The following is a 27,097-nucleotide window of genomic DNA, read 5'->3' on the forward strand; positions in this document are numbered from 1 at the left end:
ATATGTACTAAATTCTGTTCTGATAGATACGTCTTTTGCTGCTTTTCCTTCTTTCGTTCTTTTGATGATGTGATCATTGTTGTTGTTGTTTTGGATGGAAGGATAATCTTGGACAGTGTATGGACTTTGTGTGAACTATAGCTGGTGTTGGTGGACCTGAGGCGATCTGCGACCTGCATGTATTTGCTGCATGTATGGGTAACCACAATTCTATGAAAAATTCAAAAATTCAATCTCCTACGTGATGTATATTAGGAACAACATGATAGTACCAAGTAATAACGGAAAGACCAGCCGGGCAGGCCATCCAGACTCCGAGAAGACGGGTCGGGACGATACGAAGGTTTAAAAATAGGAGCAAGTAATTTGGGGGATCAGAGAAGTGAGGGAGAGAGGATCTCGTGTGCGGAAGAGAACAGTTGCAGGTAAATTGGCATCACGTTGGGGCTGTCAACCACATGAGGAGGGGGAGGATGTGATCCTCATTGATCATGCTGTTTAAATGTTCCCCTCCCCCCCTTGCGTGCATGTCTCCCCGCATCGTGCAGCAGGCAAAGATAATGAAATGTGATGGATGATCATGTAGATAGATAATCATATACTATCTATACTGGGTATACACTTCTTGCATTGCCCATCCTCATCTAACTACCGGGTGAGTAATTTCCATGGACATCACCCATCACCCATCACCCCCTGAAAGAGAAAGAGAAGAGAAATGAGAGATGAAATGAGGACGCGGTGAAACGCAAGACTGCAGGCGGAAAGGATGCGCGTTGCGACCCGCTGGAGCCCATCCACTTCCCTCCTTCGCCCGCCAATTTGGTGGCTTTAGTGACCTTCACTAAGACCCGTTGGCTCTTAGCCATACTTTGGCTCCCTCGGCCAGACCTTTTCCTCTCGTGCTCTTCGCATTTTTATTTGATGGGATTTGATTACACTCCCTTCTCTCTTGGCCGTGTTGCTTCCCGGCCCCGTTTCTTCTATTTTTCCTTTCTTTCCCTTGCCCTGACTGACCTTCTTCTCTTTCTTCTTCTTCAATCTCCTCCTTTTTCTGCCTCTTAACGGCTACCACTTGTTTATGCGGCTGATTGGCCCATACATTCTTTAGCTTTCTTATCAGCCAATTCCTCTCCCTCGTGCCGCCCCCCCTGGAGCATTCATCTGACTGACTCCCGGGCCCCTGATCGATTGTTTCTATCTTTCTTGCCGGGCTCTCCAGGGTTTTGCCATGATTCTGTCGCTTCAGCTTCTGTAACCAAACTCCCCAGACCCGTCTGATCCAAGTTCTCCATCCTCAGTACGCTGGTCCGTCATGGGGGATTCCCCGGGAACGGGCAGGGCGGGAATGGCTCCGGAAACGTCCCAGACATTGCTGCAGCTGTCGTCGCCCGACCACCTCACGCACCACCACCACCACCACCACCCAAACCCTTCCACTGAGCATGATCGGACTACCCTTCAGTCGAAGCGATCCTCTCTACCAGCACGTCCAAATGGTGCTGCTCGACACGCCAAACGACTGACCTTGAACTTCCCCATCAACATCCCGCCGCCCGCCACCGTCGACCCTAGTGCGAGTGTTGCCTCCCCTGGATCCATGACGCCCGTGACTCGTTCCTCCGCCTACCCCTCGCCGATCCCCCATCTGGGAGCTCCCCTGGCCTTTGACGAACAAGATGATGGCTCCGGACTGTTGACCGCCATCGCCTCGCAGGAAAGAAGAGTGCTGGAGCTGCGGGAGGAGCTCCATCGTGCGGAGACTGAGCTGGACTCGTTGAAGAAGCAGTGGGCCTCGTCCGAGAGGACCAAGAAGCGAGCGGAGATCAGCTATCGGGCAGAGCCTTTGATCCCGCTGCGATCCCCCGATCAGACACCGGAGCGCTCGCATCGTCGTGACCCCAGTCTGAGCGGCTCCGCGAGCCCCTCGCTGGCGCACGCACGACTCAGCCGGGAGCTGGATCGCCGCCACAGTCTGCGCGCAGCTGCAACCCAAGGCACGACCGTCTCAGCTAATGGACGACGGGTGTTCCGAGGCTCTCACACTCGAACCCTGTCCTTGCTGTCGCCGGTGTCTGTCTCTGGGGACGGCAGGGCCGCATCGGAGTCGGAGACTAATTCTGTGAATGGTCGTATCGGCCGGTCTCCCCGGTCAGCCACTCTGCCGTCGTCTGTTGAGCGCAGTGCAGGTTCCGGCGACTCCTCCAAGCCCACCGAGGACATGATCGCGCAGTGGCGAAACACCATGCCTCCTCCGTCTCGTGAGGCGCTGATGCGCACCGGCAAGCAGATGGCGTCCGACCTGCGAGAGGGACTCTGGACATTCTTGGAGGATATCCGACAAGCGACCGTGGGAGAAGAGGGCATCAGTGCGACCGAATCCCGGGGCGTACCTCCTGTACGCAAGCGGGATTCATCCAGCTCGACATCGCGAAGCAGAGACCGGTTATCCATGCAGGGGGGCAGAACGTCACGCTCGGGGACGAATTATTCTGGTAAAGACTCCAACTCGGCGGACATTGACGCGTCGTTCTGGAGTGAATTCGGCATTGATACAGCTGGGCAGAAGTCCCGGAGCGCTCGCGGAGCCTCCAGTACCCCAAGCGGGCGGATCGAACAGGGCGACTCCCACATCCCCGATGTTGAAGACAACTGGGAGTGGGACTCGCCGAAGAAGACACACACGCCGTCGTCCAGCCGCTCCACGTTGGAGTCGAAGCAGGACCAGTCGCCGATGACGCAGAGCAGCAGTCCACGTACAAGTACCAGGTAGGTCCTAACCAGTGTTTATATCTTTCGTAGGCATCTGTCCTCGTCTTGGCCCTCGACAGTGATACGCTGACTGGCACTAGTTTTGGCGACTGGCGCGCCCTGCACGAGTCCATTGTTCCCGATCCCAGCGTATCCGACGGTATCCCTTGGCCAGCCATTACCAAGCTGGCGCCCTCGAAGTTGACCCGGACCGCGTCCAACCTGATGGCCGAATGGGAGCGCAGTCTCTCCCCCGAACGAAAGGAACCCTATTCGCCGATTGACAAGGACGACAAGCGTGACTGATTGCTCGATTACTCTGAATATGCCGTTTGATTACGGCTTGCGATTATTTCTTCCAATGCTATTGTAAATATGGACACGATATGTGCGACCAAGCAGAGACCGACGGATTAACGCAGGGTTATGAATGTTGCAATACCCTTTACGATGAGCGTTGATTTCACTCTTTACCTTCTTGCATGTTTTAGAATGTATTTATGTCAGAATGTACTGGCTGTTAAAAACAATTACTTATTGCCTAGATTTAAAGTATCTTGCTCTGTATTAGTAGGGGTAGTTGGTATAGTATCGTATAATCCCGGGATATCACGTGACACTGCAACTCTGGCACGTCCCGCGTCCCGTAAAAATAAATTTGCGCCTGTCGCCATCTCCGCAAAAAGTCCGGGGGATGCGATAATCGGCCGTCTGTCTGTCTACACCACTCACTACCACCGTGTCGCGGAGCTCCTCCACCACTCCAGCCTCCATATCAACCTTTCTCGAGCTCCACTACATACCTCAGACACTAAAACAACATACACAATGAACCCCGCTGGCATGACCACGCCGATGGGCGGCCTCGGCGGCGCCCCCGGCGCAGCAGGACCCAACATGCAGGGTATGAGTGAGCAAGAACAAGCCATGGTGAAGATGGTACGCCTCCTCTCCTTACCCTTACCCTCTCCCTTTCACATCAGAAAACCAAGCTAACACAATAATTATGATGATAGATGTACTCCGCCATGGAATCCTGCCCCATGAAGACCGTCATGGCCGGAACAATGGGTTTCGGTCTGGGTGGTGTATTCGGTTTGTTCATGGCTAGCGTACGCCTGCCCCCATCCCTAACCCCATACCTTTCCATCTCCCAAACCAAACCAAACTAACAGATACATGGTATATGTGTAGATGTCCTACGACTCCACCTTCACCCCGCAAGGCAAAGCGATCGCCGACCTCCCCTGGAAAGAGCAAGTGCGGAGGGGATTTAAAGACATGGGCCAGCGGTCATGGTCTAGCGCGAAGAACTTCGGTGTCGTGGGTGCGCTGTACTCCGGCACTGAGTGCTGTATTGAGGGCTTGCGGGCCAAGAATGATCTTACGAATTCGGTCGCTGCGGGTTGCATTACTGGTGGGATTCTGGGTGCGAAGGCTGGTCCCCAGGCTGCGGCGGCGGGGTGTGCGGGCTTTGCGGCGTTCAGTGCTGCGATTGATGCTTATATGAGGATGCCGGAGAAGGATGATTGAATTAATTCCCGAGTCTCCGAAGGAGAGAATGGGTGAGGTGGGGAAGAAAGGGAGGGTGTAATGTGGGTTGTGTTTGTTTTCATGGGTGGCGTTCGGGTTGGGTGCATTTCATGGCGTTTAACTTTACTTTACTTTACTTCTATTTCGGATGATGTTGATTGATTGATGTTGATAGACTTCATGGTTTGAGGTATGTGGTTTGTGGGAGAGGGATGGGGATGGATGGATGGATGTATGGTCTTGACTCGACTCATTGTATAATATTACTACTGTGTATAGATAGAATAGATCTCTTTGCAGCGGTGTTACTACTCGTATAGTAGTGGACTGGTAAATGTAGACTAGCTGTCACTAAAATTATATTCTTAGATTGTAGTATCGAAGTATGCAATGACGTCAAGTCAACAATGATATACATATAGAGGTCCTACTAGTACCGCTTATATATTTATCATTGAATAGCGACTAGTAAACTATGTCTGACTGTTGGCAAGTCGTTGTAACGGTAGATAACTCTGTATATACTTTGGCTATTTTTACGACATGATTCCTGGGCGGGATGATGCCATGGGCCAACTATGTTCAACCAGTCTATTATAGTACTTGTAAGTCGGTATTGATTTTGAAAGGTAGGTACTAAGTAGTGTAGGGATTATGGAGGACTTTGGGTTTCGGTAGTTCACCTACTAGTATACATCATGTTGGAGACTTGGAGTTGGGTGTGGTGTGGATATATATATACAACTACTATATACTAGTGGGTCATGGGTAGTATCATCATGAGTCCCATTGGAGTAGTACTACTACTACTACTACTAATACTATGAGGCTGAGTTGGAAGAGTCCGTTCTAGCATACATCATGTCTATTCACAATTTGTCTGATTTACATCCTAAGGCAGCACAACATAGCGCTCCAAATGCTTCGGCACCGCGCCACGCAGTCCCTTCGTCTGCAGCCACGTGTTGGAGAACAACCGGTCCGCATAGCGGTAAGCACCATCACACAAGATAGTAACAACCGTGTTACCCCTGCCCAGCTTCTTCGCCACTTCCTGCGCGGCCACCACATTCAACGCCGAGCTGGCACCGAGGTACAGACCCTCCTCATCCAAGCAGCGGTACACCATCTCGATCGACTTCTCGTCAGGGATGTTAAGCGATCCGTCCAGCAGACCAATATCCGGCTGCAGGTTATCCGTGACACGACCCTGGCCAATACCCTCAGTGATACTGCTACCGGAGCGCTCGACTAAGTTCCCACCGCTCTGGATATAGCTGTGCAACACACTACCCGGAGGATCGGCAAGGAAACACTTGACCTTCCCGTCACTGACAGTCTTCAAGTAGCGCGTAATACCAGCCAAAGTACCACCGGTACCCGTAGCACAAGTGAAAGCATCAACCTGACCGTTCGTCTGCGCCCAGATCTCCGGACCGGTCGTCTCGATATGCGCCTGGCGGTTGGCGGTGTTGTCGAACTGGTTAGTCCAGACAGCGTTGTCCAGGGACTCGGCGTGCCGACGTGCCTGGTGGTTGTAGTTCTGCGGGTTGTCGAATGCGACAGCGGGGACGGGGTACACTTCGGCGCCGAGGAGACGCAGCAGGTCGATCTTGCCCTGCGATTGGGTGTTGGGCATGTAAATGACGAGCTTGTAGCCCTTGGAGCGACAAACGTGCGCGAGTCCGATTCCGGTGTTTCCCGCCGTGCCTTCCACTACCGTACCGCCGGGCTTCAGGAGGCCCTTTCGCTCGGCATCCTCGACGACGAACAGAGCTGCGCGGTCCTTGACGCTGCCTCCGGGGTTCTGGAACTCGGCTTTGCCGAGGATGTTGCAGCCGGTTTCTTCGGAGAGCTTCTTCAGTCGGATCAGGGGGGTGTTGCCGATTGCTGCGGAGGGGGGGGGGGGGTTAGTTATGCGGTTGAGTTGCGGGTGGTAGTAGTCCGGTATGGGTGCATATACCTTCCGTGAGGCCATTGGTGAAGCCCTGGGCTTTGGATACCCGGACATTGTAGGAGGTTGTGGACGCCTCCGCGGCGCGGAGGGCCGTTGTGCCGAATCGACGGATACTCTGACGAAACATGCTGTCAATGGCTCGCTAATTGTCAAACCCAGAACGCCTGGATGCTGAGGGAGGAACGCAGCGATTCCCCAGATTGTCCGCATGCCGATGATCGGTGTTAGTAAGCTACGTCACGTGGTCGATGGCGTGATTGCTTTCACTGCCTTGACTGGAGATTCCATGATGGAGCTGACATTGGCACCTGTATTGTATTGTGTTTGTATGTTGATGGCCGTGAAAAGGATAATGTTTAGCCCAGTCTTGTGCATGTTCAGTGTAATGACATCACATTCAGTGTGAACTGCATGTTTCTCGTACAGCCCAGTGATCTTCTGTAGATTGAACCACGTGCAGCCCTAGCCCTTATCAGACTTCCCGTTTGGGCTGTTTGTTTATCCAGCCCCGTGACAGCCTCCGCAATGTTTGGATCGGAACAGCATCAGTCTTTCTCCTGAACACATCGAACTCTTGCACACGCCAGACACGCTTGGGACGGACGACGCGTTAAGATCCATCGATGCAACTGATTTAGGATGATTTATGACAACTATTGACTCCCGACCCCTTACTGAACTGTCTGAGACGAGACATCTACCCCGCCATTGAGCCACCATGCCTGGCCGATCCGCCCGTTCAACGTCCACCGCCACGCGCAAGACCTCCGCTCAGCCCTCGCGCGCAGGCTCAGTGACCCCGTCTTTCACTATCCCCGAGGAGCCTTCACTTCCAGAGGCTATTCCCACTTTGCGCCGCGATGTATGCTCTCTTTTCGCCGATGCGCAGCGCTCGACAACCGGGCATCGGAAACTCGTCGTCCGACTGAGGAAGCTCCAAGAAGCTTGCTGCGGCATATCCCAGAAGAGCTCCAAGAAGGATGGCAACAAGTCCCAGGCAGAGTGGACGCTTCCTATGGAAGAGACCCTGCCTGAGACAGAGTTTAACACGGAAGTCGGCCGTTGCGTTCTGCGCATTCTCCCTATCAAGAAATCAGAGCCGGTCGGAGACCGCATCCTACGCTTTCTCGGCGCATTCCTGGCATTGGCTTCCGAGAAGGATGCAGAGCTGTATGCTGCAGATGATGATGACGAAGATATGCAAAATTCGCCCGAAACGCCAACTTCCCGCTTGACGACCAGTCTGATCAACATGATCGTTCCCTTATTAGCAACAAAAGACAAGACGGTCCGCTTTCGTGCCACCCAAATCATCGCCCACATTGTCAACTCCCTCGAAACGATAGACGACGACCAATATCACGCCATTCGCGGCGGTCTTGTGAAGCGCATTCGAGACAAGGAGCCTGCCGTAAGAGTGCAGGCTGTCATGGGACTTGGCCGTCTCGCAGGCAACGATGACGAAGATGACGATGACAGCAAGGCCGTGCTCGAGCGACTCATCGATATTATGCAGAATGATACCAGTGCCGATGTACGAAAGACCCTACTTATCAACCTCCCTCTGGTGCCGGGTACCCTGAAATATCTCCTGGAACGAGCCCGCGATCTCGATGCCGCCACTCGACGTGCCTTGTACTCGCGTCTTCTTCCCACCCTTGGTGACTTCCGGCATTTGTCGCTGTCTATGCGAGAGAAGCTTCTTCGATGGGGTCTTCGTGACCGTGACGAGAGCGTTCGCAAAGCCACGGGTAAATTGTTCTACGACCGCTGGGTTGAAGACTGCGCTGGCACCAACAACGACCCCGAAGCCGGACCTACAGGCCAACGCTCCCCACCGAACTTCAACGGGCTGCTTGAGCTCCTCGAAAGAATTGATGTTGTCAACTCCGGAGTAGAGTCTGGAATTGCACACGAAGCCATGCGTAGCTTCTGGGAAGGTCGCCCGGATTATCGGGAGGCGGTTGTTTTCGACGAGCCTTTCTGGGAGAACCTTACCGCAGAATCGGCCTTCATGATCCGGTCTTTCAGCGACTTCTGCCGCGTTGAGAATGAAGGGAAGTACGACAAGCTTGCAGACGAGAAGATGCCCGAAGTTACAGCCCTTGCGTTTTACCTACACAAGTACATGACCGACCTGTTGCAGCGGAAGAAGATCGCCAAAGAGACCGGTGATGCCAATGATGACGATTCCGTGGAGCAAGAATTTATCGTGGAACAGTTGCTGCATATCTCCATGACTCTGGACTATAGTGATGAAGTTGGACGGCGCAAGATGTTCTCCCTACTGCGTGAGTCGCTTGCCGTACCGGAACTCCCTCAGGAGTGCACCAAGCTTGCTGTCGAGACCCTGCGATGTGTTTGCGGCCCCAACGCTGCTGCTGAAAAGGAATTCTGTAGCGTTGTTCTGGAAGCCATTGCTGAAGTCCACGACACTATTGTGACTGAGGACAGCTTCGTGTCTGCAAGGTCAGAAATCAGCGATGCCAGCTCCACCCGCCACCGATCCGAGACCCCTCAGTCCGAAGAAGAGAAGCCTTTCAACAAAGAGGAGGCTAAAGCGAAAGTACTGAAGGAGATCATGGTCAACATGAAATGTCTGCACATTGCGCAGTGCATGCTGCAGAATGTCGAGGGCAACCTCCAGGCCAACATGAACTTGGTGACTATGCTTAACAACCTCGTCGTGCCTGCCGTTCGAAGCCACGAGGCCCCTATCCGTGAGAGAGGTCTTGAGTGTCTGGGTCTTTGCTGTCTACTCGATAAGGTAGGAACTATTATATGAAGTGCTTACAATGGTCTACTAACGATTCTACAGACTCTGGCTGAGGAGAACATGACTCTCTTCATCCACTGCTTCAGCAAGGGCCACGAGGCTTTGCAGGTGACTGCCATCCACATCTTGTGTGATATGCTGACAACGCATCCCACGCTGCTTGTGCCTGTGGAACAAGATGACGGTGAGACCGTGGCGCCGCCAGTTTTCCAGAAGCCATTGTTGAAGGTTTTTGCTCGGTCGCTGAAGTCCAGCTCGCCTAACAGCGTGCAAACAGCTGCCGCTACAGCGCTCTCGAAATTGTTGCTCACAAACACGTTCACACCAGCGGGGGCGAACATCCCCCCGGCCATTCAGGAATATAACCAGACTTCCGTCGAGACTCTCCTGCAGTCACTTATCCTTTCCTTCTTCCATCCTCGTACTCGGGACAACCCTGCGCTGAGACAGGCCTTGGCCTACTTCTTCCCCGTGTATTGCCATTCACGACTGGAAAACACCCAGCACATGCGAAAGGTCGCGGTTCCTGTGATCCGGGCCACGCTGAATGCCGCCGAAGAATATTACTCGCTCGAGGCTGAGGAAGACAGTGACGGTGATATTGATGAGTCGGTGGGCCAGCGGGAGCTGAAGGCATTGATGACCGGCGTTGTGGGTATGCTGGCTGAGTGGACTGATGAGCGGCGGGTTGTCGGATTGGGCGGGGAGAGGATTCTTGCGGGTGGTCCGGCCAACGCCAATGCTTGCGGTTTTGTCCACCTCGCCCTGGTCAAGGATATCCTCGAGCGGGTGCTAGGAATTAGCACCGGCACCAACCGTTGCTCCAAGGAAGAGAAGAAGCTGCTCTTCTCCCTTATGAGCAAGCTCTATATCGCTCCTCCGGTCGTTCCCTCGCGGTCTGGGTCCCGGGCTCCTGAAGGCGAGGATCCGTTCAGTTCCAGCGTTCGCAGTGCGCAGGCGGAAATTACGCCGGAGAATAAGGAACTGGCGCAGGGGGTGAAGGAGCTGCTGGATGAGGCGATCGAGGAAGGCGTGGCCGCCGAGGCCGCCGGGCGGAACGCGCTCGTCAAGGTCAAGAACGCGGTCCTCAAGCTTCTGGCCGCGGCTCATGGGGGACGCCCGACCAGCGGGCGAGCCCGTGAAGGCATGGAAGAAGGCGATAGCGATGTTATGAGCGTGCGGTCGAACATGAGCGTCCGGTCTGGTAGTGTACGACCATCCATTGAGCCCGGGACCATGCGGCGGGGCTTCTCACTGGAGCCAAGTATTATCGAAGAAGAGGATGAGAACGACGATAGCCGGACCACGATCGTGAAGTCGGAAGGTCAGGATGACGATTAAATCCGAAGATAGTTGGACATGGGATTGGGAAAGGCGTTTGAGAAAGGTTTCACCCGGTGCGTTGGGATGGGTTGGCTTGACATGGGACGGGCCGTGTAGTTAGGTGTTTGGTTACGAGTGTACATGATGTTTATAGTTGGTTGACACTTAATTTCATGATGATATTTGCTACGTATGGTTGGTGGGCTATACCGGTACATAGGCGGAGATTGTACGGGCAACGTCAGCCTGGCCCATGGCTGGCTTAGTACTTGTGACTGGGGGGAAAGGGAATCGTGTGATCTGGAACGTGGACCAGGTGGTAGCTTAGGCGCTAGTGGCAGTTTTAGACCGGGATGAGGTGGAATTAGTACTGTCATGGCCTGATATGGATGGCGCGTGGTGATAAGTCCGTCGGGATTTGGGGGAGTGAAATGTCGCAGCCGGGAAGTAAGTACTGTAGGTAAGTAGGCCTAGTCTATCGGTCGAGAATATGGTACTGTCTTCCTCAATGAATCGGTAGAGTAGCACCGTATCCTCGTTTAATTGGTTACTCTGTATATATATGATACTAATTGCAAGGCACATCAAACAATTGAAACTCTCCCTTTGATCATCATTCTCATGAAGTTACTCCGTGTTTGTTGGTAATTAAACAATTAATTCAGACAGAACCCAATCACGGAATCCCTCGCCCAGCAACTTTCAATCTTTCGGATGCGAAATCTGGCGGATAGTGGGCCCTTCCACTTCCTCTCATTGGGCCATCGCCCACAGGCACCTCCACGGAAACACTCGCGTTTTTCTCCTCTCACATTTTTTTTTCTCCCTTTTTTCCCTTATGCTTTGGTTGTGGAACAGATCGAATAAATCCATTCAATTGACTTTGCTTTGACATTTCATCCTTTTGCCGCCCCTCCTTCTCCTTCCCACCCCCAAACCTGGCACGGCCATATTAGTATCTGGGCACGCACAGAGCAACTTGGATAGTAGTAGATAGTTACTAGTAGTTGTAGTTTGTTAGACATGTAGACTACGTAAAGTTAGTAGGTACTTTATACTTACTGTTATTGCCACGCTACTTTACTACTTCCTCTTCATGCCGTTAGTAACAACATTATCATCATCATTACTTGTTTCTTGCTTGACCTTTGCTGCCTGGAGGAGAAAATATATCCAGGGTTTAAGGTTAATGGGAATGGATCAGCCTTGGGGGAGTCGAGCTTTCCCTTTTGGCGGCGGGCGTCGGGTCGGAGATACCGTCAAGAACAAAAAAGTACGGGTTTCACTCCGGACATTCCATTCCACACACTCTCTAATCTGTGTCTGTCATTGTGATTCGGTACTATTACTATTTATATTTAGTTGTGCCATGAAGGGAGGAGGAGAAGGAGAGAGAGAGCCTGGGGAATGATCCGACATTCCAGAGACACGATTCAATGGGGGGTGAGATGTTCTATCATTGGCTCTGGGGGGTTCACGGTGATCGGGATGGTTCGTTGATTTGACAGGTGATTATCGTAGTCAGTAATATTAATTATTATTTAGACTGTTCCGTCGTGTTCAATGTGTTGGTAAAGTATGGCGAATGTCGGGTGTGTGTGTATGTATGTGTGTCAATTAACCAACTTTGAATCAATGATTCTTTGCAGCGGTGTCATATTTGGTTGTGTTCTGACCAGACCGACAGATACAGATACAGATACAGATAGACACCTTGGGGGAGAAGTGAAAGAATAAATAGTAGCAATGACTGATTATACCGCTGGGAAGACAACTAAGAGAGGCTGTTGTACCAGACCTGTCATACAATACGGTAAACGGTCAGTCGTGGGATGTATCGAGTTAGTTAGTACTCCGTAGTAAGTAGTGTATCCTCTTTCTCTCTCCCCCGTGGAAATTCTCAGGAGAGGAAACCAGATAGTAAAATATATTCGATTGTTCCGAACTCCCACCACCACAAAAAAAAAAAAAGAAGGCTGTGAAGTTCGGAATTTGTGTAGTAAATCAGGAAAGGAATTGATTTCAATCCTTTCAATAATTCTCATATATAATCAATCACTAAACCAGTCGGCGTTGACCCGTAGACGCCGTCCAGTTGGGCCAGGATCCCCTCGAAGCCGAAACTTTTCTTTTAATCTCGACGCTCCACCACCAGAAAAGCGAACTTGTCCTGCTTTCCCATCCTGGCCTGGGGACTTTCTTTTTCCTTCCTTCCCTTCTTCCCTTTCGATCTTCTGCTTTCTCCTCCTCCTCCTCCCCCTCCTCCGTTCTCTCCTCTTTCTTCCTCTTTCCCTTCCCCCCCGTGATCTTTGTTCTTTTTCTTCTCTTCACGGCGGTCTTTTACCCCCTCCTTCTCCCTCCCGGTCGTGAACCCGTGTCGCCTGCTGTGCCTGCAGAGACACGTTTTTTTCCTTTCTCCGACCCGTCCCTTTCCCTCCCTCCTCCCTCCCTCCCTCCTCCACCCTCCCCTGCCCGCTCCGTTGGCCGTGAGATTCAGCCAACGTCCAGACAATAACCGTGAGCGATGGCCGTTTCAGCACCCACCCCCAAGCTGGATCGCTACATTGTTATCCACGTTGCGACCACTTGCGACGAACATGGAGTCTACGTCACTAAGGACTCTGCTGAAGTGATTGAGTTGGGGTGGATCTTGTTGGATACCAAAACCTGCGAGGAGGTACGTCGGCTTGATTATTTTATTATCTCTCATTCATCCATTCATTGCCCCAGCCTTTTCCCCCCTCCTCCTTGACAAATTCCCCCTCTCTCGGATGCTTATCTGCCGTGCTTCCTTCATCAACCGAGACCACTCAACCCCCCCCCCCAACAAGAGAATCCTCCATGATGTGCTGACACTGTTTCCTTCCTCGGCTTAGTTGCACCATGAGAGCGTTCTTGTCAAGCCCGTCAACACCCCCATTACGCCTCTTTGCAGTAAGTGCACCCCGTTCGAACGCAGCCTACCCAATCACCCAATAATGCCTTCCTCTCCTTCTCTCCGTACCTCACTCCGTCCCTCCGCATCCATCCGTCCCTTGGTTCAATGGCTGACGGTCTTTGAAAGCGAGCTTGACGACTCTGACATGGGAACACGTCCGCTCGGCAGGCACCTTCCGCGACGCCATCAACCGCTTCGACGCTTTCGCCCAGGAACACCTCATCAGCAAGAACCTGGAATTCGCCTTCGTGACGTTGGATTCATGGGATCTTCGTGTGCAGCTGCCCCGTGAGGCTCGGGACAAGGCAGTCGTGCTTCCGGCATACCTTCAGCACTCCCGGACATTCGACCTCCGCACCGAATACCAGCGATGGCAGACTCACCACCCCGAGTCTCTGCCCTTCGGCCCCAGCTCTCTCTCCAACATTTGCGCCGCCCTCGAGGTTGAGCCCGTTCAGTCTTCCGCTCCCATCAAGCACAACCTTCCCTTCCACCTGCAGGCCTTGGCTCCCGCCTCTCCCCGTCGCGCCATGGAGGAGGCTATCACCTTGGCCAGAGTGCTGCGCGGCTTGATTCGGAAGTCTCAGCCCCCGCATGAGCACCCCGAGATCCTCACCCGCCCCATGGATGCCAGAGCGGACGTTCGTGCCTTCCTGGCCGAGCGCAGCAAGGTTCTTCATCTGAGCGGACTCCCCCACGACACCACTCAGTCCGAGCTGGAGAGCTGGTTCACTCAGTTTGGCGGTCGTCCGATCGCGTTCTGGACCCTCCGCACCCCGGATCAGCACAAGCCTACCGGCACCGGCTTTGCGGTCTTCTCGTCCCACGAAGAGGTATGAACTGGCTTGCTATGTTTCACTACCCTAAAACCATAGACCAGATATCTAATTTGTTTCCACGCAGGCTGCCGAGAGCCTTTGCATGAACGGCCGTGCTCTGAACGAAAAGGCCATCGAGGTGTCTCCTTCCTCCAGCCGTGTCCTGGACCGTGCCGCGGAGATCTTGACGCCTTTCCCTCCCTCCAAGAACCGCCCTCGTCCTGGCGACTGGACTTGCCCCTCATGTGGATTCTCGAACTTCCAGCGCCGTACTGCATGCTTCCGCTGCTCGTTCCCGGCTATGGCCGCTGCCCCCGATCCGATGGGATACGGCTACGGCTACGGCCCCCCGTCCATGATGCCTCCTCACATGGGCCACGGCCACGGAATGGGCCATTCCCGCGGCATGGGCGGCAACGGCGGTGTGGTGCCTTTCCGTGCTGGTGACTGGAAGTGTGGCTCCGAGGGCTGCGGTTACCACAACTTCGCCAAGAACATCAATTGCCTGCGTTGCGGTGCTCCTCGGTCTGGAGCAGCAGTGGTGGCCGACTCCGCTTTCCCGTCCCCGATGGATCCCCCCTCGAGCTTTGGCATGGGCCCGAACTCCATGACCAGCACCCCGGCTCCTGGTCCCTTCGCGGCTAGCACTGGTAGCTTTGGCGGTTTTGGTCAACAGTTTGCCGCGCCCCCCAACAACTATGCTGCCTTGCCTTCGGGCTTGGGAAGCGCCCCGGCCGCATACCCCCCTATGGGTCAGATGAACGCTGGTTATGGTTCCGCGAATGCTTCCCATTCCGCGGCCTCGTTCGCCAACCCGGCCGCCCAGGCTGCCTTCACCGGGGCTGATCACAACTCGTCGACCAGTGCGTCCAACGGTGCTTTCTATGGCAATGATGGCTCGAGCGATCCGTTTGCCTTCCTCTCGACGGGCTTGGGAGGTTTGACTGTGGGTGAAGATGCCCACTCTCGTCGCAACGGCGCCAGTGCGAACAAGTCCCCCGCGTAAAAAGTTATGACAACATTTTGTTTCAGCCGGGGACATTAGAGATTTGTTTTCTACGACGGTTCTCCCTCACGGTTTTTGTCCATATGGTGGTCTGGATATGTTGGTATATGTGACGGTTGGTATTCCGTTGATGCGCATTTGTATAAGGAATTCTGCAGTTCTGGTGCATTAGGTTGGGAGGAGCAGGCCGGTAGCGTGTCGTCGTTTCGTCCGATTTGGTCCTTTCTGTTTTTGCCTGGTCTCGCAGATTTGACGTCAGACCATTTTCGGTATGTCTTACTATTGTGTCTTTGCAAGCGATGTTTGAGGGTATAGAAGAAGACCGCCCGGGCAGGTGGGCCCAGGCGGTCCTATGCGCTTCTTCACCACCTGCTGGATCATCGTTTCGCGTTTGTTGTTGGTTCTCATTTCTTTTTTTCTTTCCTTCTTGGAGCGGCATGGGCTTCGCGCATTTCTCTCGTCATGGGCGCATACTCCTCCGGCGGAGGTGAGGAACTCCTGTCCGGCTAGCCGCGGCGCTGGCGAGGAAGGGCTCGAGCATGGCATTGCATTCTAGATATTGTCTTTTTTTTTCTCTTTTCCTTTTTTCCTTTTTTTTTATTTGTTGGCTTTCCGAGTTCATCTGCGCGCTTCGACAATAGGGATCATTGGAGAATCACGGTATTGATCATGGTTGGGATACAATGGAACGGACTCTGTTGGGGGTGTTGGGGTATTCCTTTTGAGCCAGCAAAATTTCAACCAGCTACGACGGATTTGGGACATCTGCGAGGCACATGGATTGGGAGTCGTGCGTGCGACAAGATTGTTCTGAGTGTCCATAATTCTTGTACTGTTCTTCATATTACTTATACTGTTCTCGTCTTGTGTTTACATATGCTTTCCCTGCGGGTTTTGTCGTTCCCTCCTTCAAAAGTCGAGACGTGATTATTGGTTTGACTAGCCCGATGCCTGCATTCTCTCGTATCGCCTTTCAGCGTGTGATGTACAGCATGGTTCGATCTCAGCTAGGCAGGGAGTCATGGGCGATTGGGGTGTAGATCAACTATATGAGGATTCTCTTTTTATCGAGCTTGTTGATATTTATGCATTGGTTGTCATGATCGATTGGTGGGTGATTAGGTCAGGGCCAGGATGAAATTCACGGTACCATTAGAGGGGTATTTTCTTATAATTTCCTGTTGTGGCCTAATTCTAGGTGGCTACTGTCTACTGCATGGAATATGCAAGCACTAGAGGCAAGAGTAGTACCAGTAGTAGGATGGTCGGGGAGAACCAGCAGGAGGGAGAGCGTCATGGCGGCTAGCCGCGCGCCAAGCGCTTGGGAGCTCTCAAGGCAGCGGCGGGCCTCGCGTCCACCTCCATCTGTCATCGCCCAGCCGGACACCGGACCCCAGCATTCTACGACCCAAGACTCCGAATTGTATCTATTTGACCTCCTACTTCCTCCCGTGAACTCCATTCCAGTCTCCTTTCTCTCAGAAACCCCTAATTTCGCCTACTGCCCATAATGTCTGGATATGACCGAGCTCTTTCAGGTAAGACAAGCTAGCTACTACCTTGCCTACGGGCCTGGTTTCTGAAGGGATTACCCATTCTAACCTCTTCGCAGTCTTCAGGTATGGATTTCTAGCTTGATGAAGCTCTAGCAAACACATTTTAACCCGCCCCCAGCCCCGACGGGCACGTCTTCCAGGTGGAATACGCCATGGAAGCCGTCAAGCGAGGTACGTCCAGCCCCTCCGACCCCAAGGGAATCCTCCCATCCATCAATCACATCATAACTCACCTATTCTCTCCCTTTGCATCTATCCAGGAACCTGCGCCGTCGGAGTAAAAGGCAAGGACGTGGTCGTTCTCGGCTGCGAGAAGCGCTCCGCACTGAAGCTCCAAGATACCCGCATCACACCGTCCAAGATCGCCATGGTGGATAACCACGCCGTCCTGGCTTTCGCTGGTCTGAACGCCGACGCCCGCATTCTTATCGACAAAGCCCGTCTAGAAGCTCAGTCCCACCGTCTGACCGTCGAAGACCCCGTCACTATCGAATACATTACGAAGTACATTGCTAGTGTGCAGCAGCGGTACACGCAGAGTGGTGGTGTTAGACCCTTCGGTATCAGTACCCTGGTCGTCGGGTTCGACCCCAATGATAAGACGCCCCGGTTATATCAGACTGAGCCTTCGGGGATTTATTCCGCTTGGTGGGTGTTCCTCCTATGCTTTATGTTGATCATGTGGGGAAGAGTTGAAGCTGACTGATGGTTCCGGGATATTAGGAAAGCAAATGCTATCGGACGCTCCAGCAAGACTGTGCGCGAGTTCCTCGAACGCAACCACCAGGATGAGATGGATCGGGAACAGACTATCCAGCTCACCATCAAGTCGCTGTTGGAGGTTGTGCAGACCGGTGCGAAGAACATCGAGGTGGCTATCATGTCGCCTGGGCAGTCGATTGAGATGCTCCCGGATGACCAGATCGAGGCGTACGTTAAGAGCATAGAGACGGAGAAGCAGGAGGAGGCGGCTAAGAAGAAGACGGGTCGCGGTGGCACCACGACGGCTGCTATCCTAACACGGCCTGGTGGCGGCGAGGGCAGTGAGTGAGAGCCGGGAGTAAGGTGGATGCCATGCCGTCCAAGTAGAGGCTACGTCGAACAAGCAACTATGAGACTCTCGTTGCGGAGGTGTGCTTTCTATCCGGTTAAATGTCTAGGGATCTTGCAAGAAGCGTTACGTCCTTTTTTCACGAAAATAAACTCCGTTATACTGTAATGCAGATGTGCTCCGGATATATATATGAAGCTCTAGGTTCCAGGTGATATACAGGAATTATTTAGGTAAAGTGTAGTAGTGTGTATGCATAATTTCGTAAAACTCGTTCATCGACCCCTCGTTTCAGGGTCTGGCGTCTAACCCAAGCGATCGGAAATATCCTTGAAGTTGAAGATGGAGCGTTCCTGGTGTCCGCGAACACGGTCGTCTTTGAGCATTCTACACGAAGGAATATCGTCAGTAAATCCCAGATCCATAAAAACAGTATCAGGGGGCACTCACCTGGCATCAATTCTCGCATCTTCACCCTCGACCTGCAACGTGGGCGTCGGCGTCACAGCGTCAATCACGAAATGGTTATCGCAGTGCGGGCAGTATTCGTCACTAAACCCAGATAAAATAGGTGTCAACTAGTCAATCCAACCATTCGTAACCTCTTCTACCCCTCCCCCTTTATCTTCCTCTCTCTCTTTTTATAGTTATGGGCCAGCCCCTCCGGTTTATCATCCCAGTAACTAAGGGCAGGTGTGGGGGCGGGTGACGACGACCGGACGCACCTCTCATCAAACTCCGTCGCGTCCTTCCGGAAACATTTCTTGCACTTCTTGCAGGCGAAGACCTAGATTTTTGGATTCATTTGGTTGGTGATTTAGGGTTTGTGGTAGGTAGGTAAGGTAGTAAAAGTACCATTTCAGTGGTTTTGGTGAGCGAGTGCGATTCTTGTTCTTGGTGGCATTCGGCGCAGTCGAACCATTTTTTGCCTGTCACGGACACACCAGGAATAATTAGATTTGGTTTTTGAGGAGAAGGGGGGGTTAAAGGGGGGATGAGGGCTTACAGCAAGGAGAGCGGATGGCCACTTGGGCGTTCAGAATGTGTTTACTGGATTTTTGAGGATTATTGGTGAGTTGGGTTTCAAGCTGATGAGTAGAGAGGATGGGAGGTGAGGGGTATGGTTCATACCACATTTTCTAAAGTTTATACACGGGGGGGGGGAATAGGGTATAGAAGGAGAGAAAAGTAAATATAGACAAGTTTCAAAAGACACAAAGATGTCTTGAATGTGGTGGGAAGTTGGAGTAAAGTATGCAGTGGTTCAGGTCGGGGGGGAGGCTAAAAATAAAGAACGATTGATGGATGGATCCATCCATCCATTCATTCATTCCTCTCCCTCCATCAATGCATATCACGCGCGGGTCGATCATCGCCTCGCCTCGCTGGGTTTCTTTTCTCTCTCTCTCTCTCTCTCTCTCTCTCTCTCTCCCCTTTCCTTTCCTTTCCTTCCCTACTAATACTACCACTTACTCCTCAACTTCCTCTTGTCGGTTTGGGTGACTTCATCTCCCGGTGATTCCTCTCTTTTCCCGCCTGTCCTCTTCTTGTCTCTTCCTTTAACTCTTCCTCCTACTCTTCCTCCCCACTCTAGTTTGGATCCCTCCCTTCCTCCGTCCTTCCCCCCCTCTCTCTCTCCACACATTCATTGCTCAATTCCTCCCATCGCTCCGATTTTCATCTGATATTGTCCGTGTCATCCTCCACGTCCTCCGCAGAGTAGGATCACCAGCTCTAGACCCTTATTATCCCTGCACGGCGTCTTGTTGTCTCTACTGCTCCCGAATTCCTTCCGCCTAAACTGGAGCTCCGCCACAATCGTCAGTCCCGGCTCAACTCCCTGCTACCCGTTATCTTATCCAATCTGGCCATTAAATTTACTGTGCCATTTCTCAGCCTCTCCCCAGTGGTAGTCTGCATTCATCGCAATTGGCGGAGCCTATGATCCATTCCTTTTCTCGGCCTGTTTGTTGGATTCGCTGTTGTGGCCATGGAGGGAAACGGCAAGCAAAAGGACGCCACGGATAATGCTCCGATTGTACGTTTGCGCCGGCCACTCCCCCCGCTGTTCTGGAGCTTCATACTAATCTACTGGCTTCTGTAGAGACCGGTGTCTTCCCTACTTTCGCATTTCGAGAATCTTTCGCATCGTCGGGCTCCATCCGCTGCTACAAACGGTTCACGCGATCCGCCGTCCTTTTTGAGAACGCCCGAATACGGTGATGATATCCGCTCCAACAGAGCCTCTCTTGATCTACCACGTCCACGCTCTCCCTGGGGCTCAGTGCCTGAGGTGGAGAGGAGTCACAGCATCGTACATGGCAATGGTCTAGCCCCGCACGCTGAATCCCCCGGGATTTCCCCGGGCAGACGGCAGAACAGACCCATGTCGATGAACCTCCACTCGTCGCCGCAGTTGGCACCGACTCTGACGGTCGATTCACCACGGTCTCCGCCGCGCGGGTTTGGAGCAGACCATGAGGAGGAAATCAGCTCGTCTCGCACCCCGCCGAACGCTTCCCGGGAATCGCTGCCTACCATACCGCAAGGGATTCCTCCTGCTCATCGACCAACCACCCCCGTCTCTGCGTCTTTTCCTACGGAGAGTAAAGCAGATCGTTTGTCGCCAGGCACATCAGGCTCCCTGGCAAATGGACGCGAGAGCCCATCGGAACGCAAAGGCAAGAGCGTTTCCCTTCCCCCGCCTGCTAACCGGGCGGAGAAGCCCAAGATCCCCGCCAAACCGGCGGCATTGTCACACCACGAAGCCAGCTCTCTTGCTCCACAGCTTGAGCGTGCGTCTTCGGAAGATCGCGTATCGCCGTTCAGCACTCCTCCGAGCAGTCCCGAGAAAACGTCCCCGAAACAGCAACCTCACACCAGAGCGGTACCAATTCCGCGCTCGCCCTCCCGGCGTTCGCCAGCCCGTCCAGTACCTGGTCTTCCGACGCACCGGTCACTTGAGGAGAGGTCCCCCGCTCCTCAGCCAAGTGTACATCGAGAGCCTTCGCTGAGGCGGCCAATTCCGGAGCCTCCCCGGGAGACGAAGCCGCTTATGGTCCAGATTCCTTCCAGGCAGTATGTAGCGCCGGAGCCGCTGGCAAGCGCCCCGCTCTCCAACTACAGGCCCCCGATGCATGATCCTCAGGAGCGCCCCGGACTGCCTCCCCGACAGCCATCTCTGGCACGAAGGGGCGGTCCGTCACCGTCGCGGCATTCGTATCAGGTGGAAAGCCCGGCGTTCTCATTGCCTCCCCCGACACCCTACCGCGAATCTCGGCCCCTTTATCGAGACGAACTACCCACTCCGACGCATGTCTCCCGACAGCCATCCATTTCCAGAGAGACGAGGCCCCTTTATCGAGATGAGTTGCCAACCCCGACGCACGTATCCCGGCAGCCGTCCATTTCCAGGGAGACTAGGCCAGTGCCGCCCCCGGCTGTCCCGGAGCGCCCGATGCCAGAGAGGCCTATGTCAGAGCGTCCTATACCAGAACGGCCTGTGGTGGAACGTCAAGCTGTTCGCCCTATTCCCAGTGAGGATGAGCAGGTCCCGGATGAGACGCCAGTTGCTCGCACGGATTATCCAGATGCGTCCAGTGCGAACAGACGGCCACCGCTGCTTAAGTCTGGGCCTCAGGAGATTCACACGCGGTACGATACGCGCCTCATGGATGTGTGTGGGAAGCATGTGTGCACGACCGGCTACATTACGCGGGTCTGGGATCTTACGACTGGAGAGCAGATTATGAGTCTTAGCCATGGTGAGACAGTCAAATGTCTGTCGGTTGCATTTAAGCCAGGTTTGGGTCTGGAGGATGAAGGCCAGCGCTTATGGTTGGGCACAAACTCCGGGGATCTGCACGAGGTCGACATTGCAACCCGGTCCATTGTCGCATCGCGGTCTTACCCTTCTCGACGGGAGATTGTCAAGATCTTGCGGCATAAGAAGGAAATGTGGACCCTCGACGATGAGGGTCGGCTGCTGGTATGGCCGCCAGATGAGACTGGAACGCCGAATCTCCAGTACAGTTACCACAACCCTTACGATCGGGTTGCCCGCGGGCATACGTTCTCGATGGTGGTTGGGGACCTTTTGTGGCTGGCTTCCGGCAAGGAGGTGCATGTCTATCAGCCAAATGCTCGTGATGATGTTTCGTTTAAGGTTCTCAGCAGGCCATTGGGCTTGCAGCATACGGGAGATGTAACTTCAGGTGCTTATACTACCAAGGATGGTGGACGTGTATATTTGGGTCATGCAGATGGCAAGGTGACCGTATACTCAGCCCACGACTACACCTGTCTGTCTGTCGTCAATGTCAGTGTCTACAAGATCAACTGTCTGGGTATTGTGGGAGACTATCTGTGGGCAGCATACAAGACCGGCATGATCTATGTCTACGATACATCTACGAATCCGTGGACGGTGAAGAAAGATTGGCGTGCTCATGATAGCCCTGTCAGCGGGTTCTTGCTTGATTCTAGCAGCGTGTGGACAATGAACCGATTGCAAGTGACTTCGCTGGGAGACGACAACTGCATCCGTCTTTGGGACGGCATGTTGGAGGATGATTGGTTGGGTAAGTGGCTGCGATTGTCCGACTGATATGAGCTAACACCTTTTAGAAACCAGGATGCAGGCCAGAGACGTGGAATTTTGCAAGTTCCGTGAGATTCAGGCGGTAATCATGACCTGGAACGCCGGTGCTTCTACCCCTGGAAGCGTGCGCACATCCACTTTTATCCAGGATGCGATTCATCCTGAGAACCCACCAGAAATTTTGGTGTTCGGCTTTCAGGAGCTGGTGGACCTTGAGAATAAGAAGATCACAGCCAGTACGTATACCACTGACTTTGTTGGGTGTAGCTAACTCCGTCCAGAGAGTCTGCTCCTCGGGAGTAAGAAGAAGGAGCACGGCGATAAGGAACACATGAGTCGTCAATACAGGGTGTGGATGGAGCATCTAACCCGCTGCATCAATGACTGCATGCCGCTTGAGGAGTCGTATGTGCTGCTGCATAGCGCGAATCTGATCGGTCTCTTTACGTGTGTGTTTGTAAAGCACAAGGAGCGCCAGCGGATCAAGAATATCGGTGCTTCGGAGATTAAGCGCGGTATGGGAGGGTTGCATGGAAACAAGGTAGGCTCAAGTTCTTCTGGTTGCTGTCAGTTGCTGATTGCTGATGGCTGTAGGGTGCACTTATACTCCGCTTTGTCCTTGATGACAGCTCCCTCTGCTTTATCAACTGCCACTTGGCAGCTGGTCAGACGCAGACGGCTCACCGCAACAATGATATCGCGGCGATTCTCGAGGCGGAGTCGCTTCCCGCGGAGAACAGTCTCGCAACTCGCGCGAATCACTACGTGAGCGGTGGCGATGGCTCAATGATTATGGATCACGAGATCTGTATTCTGAACGGTGATCTCAACTACCGTATCGACTCTATTCCACGGAACGTGATCATCGACGACATCCGCAGCAACAACCTGACCAAGCTACTGGGACGCGACCAGTTGCTGGCCTCGCGACGCAAGAACCCCGGCTTCCGTCTGCGTTCCTTCAACGAGGCACCCATCACGTTCGCACCGACATACAAATACGACGTCGGCACCGACGAGTACGACTCCAGCGACAAGAAGCGCGCACCCGCATGGTGTGACCGAGTTCTCTACCGTGGACTAGGCCGCGTCCGTCAACTAGAATACCGCCGACACGAAGTCCGCGCATCCGACCATCGACCAGTGAGCGCTACGTTCAAGCTGCGCGTCAAGACAGTGCTACCGACTGAGCGAGCCGGAACCTGGGAGTCATGTCAGCAAGAGTTCCAGAACGAGAAGCGCCGACTTGCATCAGAAGCGAGGTGAGACATACCATAAGATCCGTGATAGGGCCACTGGTTAATAATAGCAGCATCGAATACCTAATCACTGTTCTCGGAACGGACCCTCAACAGGCGCGGGCCCTGATCTTGGGCAACGGGAATTGATGGCTTGCTGGTAGTAGAGTGTGTTGGTGCTTGGGAGTAGACAGGCCGAGGCCATGTGTATGACTAATGAATCACGATAGACATGTATTATGACGGGGATTAGAACTACCCGGGCATATATTAATGGAGTGTATATAACAGTCCTTTTGTTTCTGCATTTCGTGAAATGATGACTAGTAATGGGTTGTAAATCACGCTGATATATATAGTAAGCGTACAGCATCGTATCCGAAGATGATCGACCGACTGAAGATGATGTACATCTGATATTATGGGTTTTTATATAACCCTAATCAAAGCCCTGGTCCCTATACAAACATGGTAACTGCAGTACTTAGAGGGACGATAAATTTATTGCAATACTGATGTGAGAGATACAAGGACATAAACGTCGAGTGTCAGTCATTCTGACACGTGACTTCTATAGATAAACCGAAAGAATTTTCAGGACAAATGGGCCTATGGCGCAATTGGTAGCGCGTACGACTCCAGATCGTAAGGTTATCTGTTCGATTCAGGTTGGGCTCATTTGACATTACTTTTTACTTTTTTCTTATTCCTGGACTTCTTATCGCTTTTTCGCAAGCCTTGTTATAGGAGCCGCTAATCAGCGATCCAACATATGACCTTTGGGCCTATGGCGCAATTGGTAGCGCGTACGACTCCAGATCGTAAGGTTATCTGTTCGATTCAGGTTGGGCTCATTTTGACATTACTTTTTACTTTTTTCTTATTCCTGGATTTCTTATCGCTTTTTCGCAAGCCTTGTGATAGGAGCCGCTAATCAGCGATCCAACATATGACCTTTGGGCCTATGGCGCAATTGGTAGCGCGTACGACTCCAGATCGTAAGGTTATCCGTTCGATTCGGGTTGGGCTCATATTCGGTTACTTTTTTTTTTTCTGTGGATCCCCTTCACTCCTTCGTAAGAGCGAGGCATGGGCACAGCTTTCTCAGGAGGTTAGTGCTGGGGTAGAGCGGCGCCAATGGTTCTTAAACACCTCATAGTCATAGTATCATGTACAACATCCAGGTGATTCGTCCCAGGCAACGTTTGCTCACTATTGGGTTTCCTTTGTGCTTATAACATGGTCAGGTATTTACCGAGCACGTTGCGGCCAGTCAATCTGTTTGGAAACTTCGGTGTACAAACAGATAGTCTACCGATTTCCGTGTAGATATACGGCAACAAAGCCTAAGTAAGCACAGCCTTCGTATAACACTCGCTCGGTATGTTGCAGCTGTCTGTATTTAGCCTCTAGGACATAATGTACAGATGCTTATATTGTATACCTTATTATATTGCTCTTTCACATGGTAGTAAGCCCATGCTATGCGATACTTTTCACAGGTGATTGATACTGCCTTACTGTATGTTTAAATTTAAAGCATATAGCCAAAACTCAAAGCCTCCAACAACAAGGCTGGGCCTATGGCGCAATTGGTAGCGCGTACGACTCCAGATCGTAAGGTTATCCGTTCGATTCGGGTTGGGCTCAACCGTCTATTTTCTTTCTATTTTTATCCCCCCGCGTCCACATGCCACATGATGACATGTATATAACACATAATATAATATAACGTATCAACGGTTGGACGGCCCACACGGTTGGGCGGCCCATCTGGTGATACTATACAATAGACTCTTTTTGAACACAAGATAACTCAACCATTATAAGCCTGAAAGACTCAATATTGCATAGATGGATTATAAATAATATAAATAACTATCTAATACTCCTCAAAAATATATATAAATTTGAATAGTATCTTATCACAGTACAATATATGTATTTTATCTGTAATTCTGGATATATCAATATATTTCATATAAGTCAAAATTTTTAAAACCTGGAAAAAATAGATATTGTTGGATTCTAGGGTGAATCTGGGATCATAATTGTCGGGCGGCCAGGTGCCACTAGGCCAAAAACGGTAGGCGGTCTAGTGTGACTAGGCCTAATAGGGAAATTAATATAATATCTTGATCACTTGATCAAAGAAGGTATGGTCAGGTAATGATTATATAACTAGGTCAGGTGATACTAGTCCTAAATAGGAAACTAGTGTTACGGACCCCTGCTAGTTAATCTACTAGTAAGGCGGACTCGCCAGGCAGAAAGCGCCGATAAGGGCAGCACTCGGACAACACCAAACTATTAGTTAGTATAACTTCTGACTGCTAGTACAACGCCCAGAACGGCCGCGCCTCACGTGACCACGGTATACACACGGATATATGGTATACGGCATACCATCAAGGTCTACAACTACCATCGTGGTATATGGCAGACCCAAAGATATACAGAGAACAGAATATATAAGGATGCTCTCTTATATACTTAGCTAGTTCTGTTCCTCGTGCTTAATAACACTGTCTTTAAGTAACCATATATTTAGAAGCTTAGTGATAGAACACTCATCTGTATTTACTTATGGATAATTATACGGTATTATCTGGCCTTACTTCTTTTCTTGTGTCTAAGACCAGTTATTCTTAGATAGTTATCAGTCTATTACCTCCTCGATCCAGTTCGACGGTACGTATACCAGTGAAGCTAAGCTAACAGGGACAGGGAAGTAATCCTAGGGTTTAATATATTAAGTACCAGTTAGTATGAGTATTCACTAGTTATAATTATTTATTATATTAACTACTTTGAGTTCACTGCGTACTCTGCAGCAGGGCTCCAGTGCCCAAGAAAGAGGGTAATAGTAAGACCTAATAATACAGAAATTAATGGATATGGTTAGTCAGTTGTAAGAAAATATCATTATTCTAAAGTAATGGAACCAGTTACTTAAAGATTAATTAGCAGTCAAGTCTGTTAAAGTCAGACTACCAGAACTGTTTAATAATAATTAATCAAAGCTTAGGGCTTTCTTGACCCAGTTAAACTTATATCTTAATATAAATAAAGAGAAGCTTAAGAATAAGATTAACAAGATTTTCTTTGTATTTATTTACTTGACTGGAATAGTATTCAATTGGTTCGAGCCATTCATCCGCGATTACTAGGAAAAACTAGTAAAGAATCAGGATAATAATATTAAATAAATCTTTGCTAGTTATACTAGGTTCAAGGAACATCTCAAACAGACATTCAGAGATACTGATGCAGTATAAAATACTGAATAAAAATTATAATAACTTAAGCAGACAGGATCAGCATCCAAGTATATCTCTGAATTCTTATAAGTCATTAATTATTTAGACTGGGATGAAGACACCTACGTTACATAATTTAAAGAAAAATTTAAGATAAAAATCCAAGAAAAACTTATCTAGTAAGAATAACTAAATATATTACAGTAAATGATTACAGTAGTAGTCAAGATTAATAATAAGTTATATAAGTATAATGTGAAATGAAAGAAAGACTGATAGACTAATAAATC

The 27,097-nt window shown here is 51.5% G+C and overlaps 11 protein-coding genes and 4 non-coding genes across 15 annotated transcripts; 12 read left to right on the forward strand and 3 right to left on the reverse strand.

Annotated features, from left to right (window-relative positions):
• Positions 1-1,315: 1,315 nt before the first annotated feature.
• On the forward strand, positions 1,316-3,057 carry BO83DRAFT_391690 (uncharacterized protein; the record flags this gene model as incomplete). The annotated part of the gene is made up of 2 exons (XM_025532911.1): positions 1,316-2,769; positions 2,832-3,057. 2 exons carry the CDS (start codon positions 1,316-1,318, stop codon positions 3,055-3,057), a joined length of 1,680 nt encoding a protein of 559 aa, XP_025385159.1.
• A 549-nt stretch (positions 3,058-3,606) lies between these two features.
• On the forward strand, positions 3,607-4,284 carry BO83DRAFT_319790 (translocation channel protein TIM22; the record flags this gene model as incomplete). Its single annotated transcript, XM_025527791.1, has 3 exons — positions 3,607-3,690; positions 3,768-3,863; positions 3,946-4,284. 3 exons carry the CDS (start codon positions 3,607-3,609, stop codon positions 4,282-4,284), a joined length of 519 nt encoding a protein of 172 aa, XP_025385160.1.
• Positions 4,285-5,072: 788 nt separating this feature from the next.
• Positions 5,073-6,418, reverse strand: BO83DRAFT_344170 (cysteine synthase A). Its single transcript, XM_025528718.1, has 2 exons — positions 6,248-6,418; positions 5,073-6,174 (listed from the first exon to the last, which is right to left on the reverse strand). The coding sequence occupies exons 1-2, from the start codon at positions 6,366-6,368 to the stop codon at positions 5,177-5,179; spliced, it is 1,119 nt and encodes a 372-aa protein (XP_025385161.1). The 5' UTR covers positions 6,369-6,418; the 3' UTR covers positions 5,073-5,176.
• Positions 6,419-6,829: 411 nt separating this feature from the next.
• BO83DRAFT_381050 (condensin subunit YCG1) lies at positions 6,830-10,497 on the forward strand. Its single transcript, XM_025531893.1, has 2 exons — positions 6,830-9,008; positions 9,060-10,497. Exons 1-2 carry the CDS (start codon positions 6,960-6,962, stop codon positions 10,356-10,358), a joined length of 3,348 nt encoding a protein of 1,115 aa, XP_025385162.1. The 5' UTR covers positions 6,830-6,959; the 3' UTR covers positions 10,359-10,497.
• Positions 10,498-11,255: 758 nt separating this feature from the next.
• On the forward strand, positions 11,256-11,835 carry BO83DRAFT_109312 (uncharacterized protein). The gene has a single exon (XM_025525918.1). The coding sequence runs from the start codon at positions 11,437-11,439 to the stop codon at positions 11,749-11,751; it is 315 nt and encodes a 104-aa protein (XP_025385163.1). The 5' UTR covers positions 11,256-11,436; the 3' UTR covers positions 11,752-11,835.
• Positions 11,836-12,755: 920 nt separating this feature from the next.
• Positions 12,756-15,113, forward strand: BO83DRAFT_109324 (putative RNA binding protein (Arp)). The gene is made up of 4 exons (XM_025525919.1): positions 12,756-13,017; positions 13,217-13,274; positions 13,405-14,111; positions 14,182-15,113. Exons 1-4 carry the CDS (start codon positions 12,865-12,867, stop codon positions 15,100-15,102), a joined length of 1,839 nt encoding a protein of 612 aa, XP_025385164.1. The 5' UTR covers positions 12,756-12,864; the 3' UTR covers positions 15,103-15,113.
• Positions 14,917-15,836, reverse strand: BO83DRAFT_452091 (uncharacterized protein). The gene has a single exon (XM_025536856.1). It carries the CDS (start codon positions 15,539-15,541, stop codon positions 15,125-15,127), a length of 417 nt encoding a protein of 138 aa, XP_025385165.1. The 5' UTR covers positions 15,542-15,836; the 3' UTR covers positions 14,917-15,124.
• On the forward strand, positions 15,637-16,264 carry BO83DRAFT_452095 (uncharacterized protein; the record flags this gene model as incomplete). Its single annotated transcript, XM_025536857.1, has 1 exon — positions 15,637-16,264. A coding segment is annotated over one exon (393 nt), but the record flags the coding sequence as incomplete, so codon positions are not given.
• A 508-nt stretch (positions 16,265-16,772) lies between these two features.
• Positions 16,773-17,906, forward strand: pre6 (proteasome core particle subunit alpha 4). The gene is made up of 3 exons (XM_025531894.1): positions 16,773-16,829; positions 16,919-17,306; positions 17,382-17,906. The coding sequence occupies exons 1-3, from the start codon at positions 16,811-16,813 to the stop codon at positions 17,707-17,709; spliced, it is 735 nt and encodes a 244-aa protein (XP_025385167.1). The 5' UTR covers positions 16,773-16,810; the 3' UTR covers positions 17,710-17,906.
• BO83DRAFT_367118 (CHY zinc finger protein) lies at positions 17,845-18,845 on the reverse strand (the record flags this gene model as incomplete). The annotated part of the gene is made up of 5 exons (XM_025529750.1): positions 17,845-18,096; positions 18,160-18,261; positions 18,435-18,496; positions 18,565-18,638; positions 18,716-18,845. 5 exons carry the CDS (start codon positions 18,843-18,845, stop codon positions 18,015-18,017), a joined length of 450 nt encoding a protein of 149 aa, XP_025385168.1. The 3' UTR covers positions 17,845-18,014.
• Positions 18,846-19,434: 589 nt separating this feature from the next.
• Positions 19,435-23,587, forward strand: BO83DRAFT_109387 (putative inositol polyphosphate phosphatase). The gene is made up of 5 exons (XM_025525920.1): positions 19,435-19,747; positions 19,814-22,289; positions 22,336-22,545; positions 22,591-22,850; positions 22,904-23,587. The coding sequence occupies exons 1-5, from the start codon at positions 19,700-19,702 to the stop codon at positions 23,573-23,575; spliced, it is 3,666 nt and encodes a 1,221-aa protein (XP_025385169.1). The 5' UTR covers positions 19,435-19,699; the 3' UTR covers positions 23,576-23,587.
• Positions 23,588-24,152: 565 nt separating this feature from the next.
• BO83DRAFT_t212 lies at positions 24,153-24,225 on the forward strand. Its single transcript has one exon. It is a non-coding gene; the product is annotated as a tRNA-Trp (tRNA).
• Positions 24,226-24,328: 103 nt separating this feature from the next.
• On the forward strand, positions 24,329-24,401 carry BO83DRAFT_t213. Its single transcript has one exon. It is a non-coding gene; the product is annotated as a tRNA-Trp (tRNA).
• A 104-nt stretch (positions 24,402-24,505) lies between these two features.
• On the forward strand, positions 24,506-24,578 carry BO83DRAFT_t214. The gene has a single exon. It is a non-coding gene; the product is annotated as a tRNA-Trp (tRNA).
• A 546-nt stretch (positions 24,579-25,124) lies between these two features.
• On the forward strand, positions 25,125-25,197 carry BO83DRAFT_t215. Its single transcript has one exon. It is a non-coding gene; the product is annotated as a tRNA-Trp (tRNA).
• The last annotated feature ends 1,900 nt before the right edge of the window (positions 25,198-27,097 follow it).

Source organism: Aspergillus eucalypticola (genome assembly GCF_003184535.1).
Source record: "Aspergillus eucalypticola CBS 122712 chromosome Unknown BO83scaffold_24, whole genome shotgun sequence".
In the NCBI taxonomy this organism is placed as follows: Eukaryota; Fungi; Ascomycota; class Eurotiomycetes; order Eurotiales; family Aspergillaceae; genus Aspergillus; species Aspergillus eucalypticola.

Excerpts from the sequence above, each read along its gene's own strand:
- BO83DRAFT_344170 (XM_025528718.1), bottom strand. The coding sequence starts at position 6,368 with ATGTTTCGTCAGAGTATCCGTCGATTCGGCACAACGGCCCTCCGCGCC. Across the intron at positions 6,175-6,247 it reads CACCAATGGCCTCACGGAAG|CAATCGGCAACACCCCCCTG; the intron begins GTATATGCACCC and ends CCCCCTCCGCAG.
- BO83DRAFT_381050 (XM_025531893.1), top strand. The coding sequence starts at position 6,960 with ATGCCTGGCCGATCCGCCCGTTCAACGTCCACCGCCACGCGCAAGACC. Across the intron at positions 9,009-9,059 it reads TTTGCTGTCTACTCGATAAG|ACTCTGGCTGAGGAGAACAT; the intron begins GTAGGAACTATT and ends ACGATTCTACAG.
- BO83DRAFT_109312 (XM_025525918.1), top strand. The coding sequence starts at position 11,437 with ATGCCGTTAGTAACAACATTATCATCATCATTACTTGTTTCTTGCTTG.
- BO83DRAFT_109324 (XM_025525919.1), top strand. The coding sequence starts at position 12,865 with ATGGCCGTTTCAGCACCCACCCCCAAGCTGGATCGCTACATTGTTATC. Across the intron at positions 13,275-13,404 it reads CCCCATTACGCCTCTTTGCA|CGAGCTTGACGACTCTGACA; the intron begins GTAAGTGCACCC and ends GGTCTTTGAAAG. Across the intron at positions 14,112-14,181 it reads TCTTCTCGTCCCACGAAGAG|GCTGCCGAGAGCCTTTGCAT; the intron begins GTATGAACTGGC and ends GTTTCCACGCAG.
- BO83DRAFT_452091 (XM_025536856.1), bottom strand. The coding sequence starts at position 15,541 with ATGCCGCTCCAAGAAGGAAAGAAAAAAAGAAATGAGAACCAACAACAA.
- pre6 (XM_025531894.1), top strand. Across the intron at positions 17,307-17,381 it reads TCGGGGATTTATTCCGCTTG|GAAAGCAAATGCTATCGGAC; the intron begins GTGGGTGTTCCT and ends CCGGGATATTAG.
- BO83DRAFT_109387 (XM_025525920.1), top strand. The coding sequence starts at position 19,700 with ATGGAGGGAAACGGCAAGCAAAAGGACGCCACGGATAATGCTCCGATT. Across the intron at positions 19,748-19,813 it reads CCACGGATAATGCTCCGATT|AGACCGGTGTCTTCCCTACT; the intron begins GTACGTTTGCGC and ends TGGCTTCTGTAG. Across the intron at positions 22,290-22,335 it reads GTTGGAGGATGATTGGTTGG|AAACCAGGATGCAGGCCAGA; the intron begins GTAAGTGGCTGC and ends AACACCTTTTAG.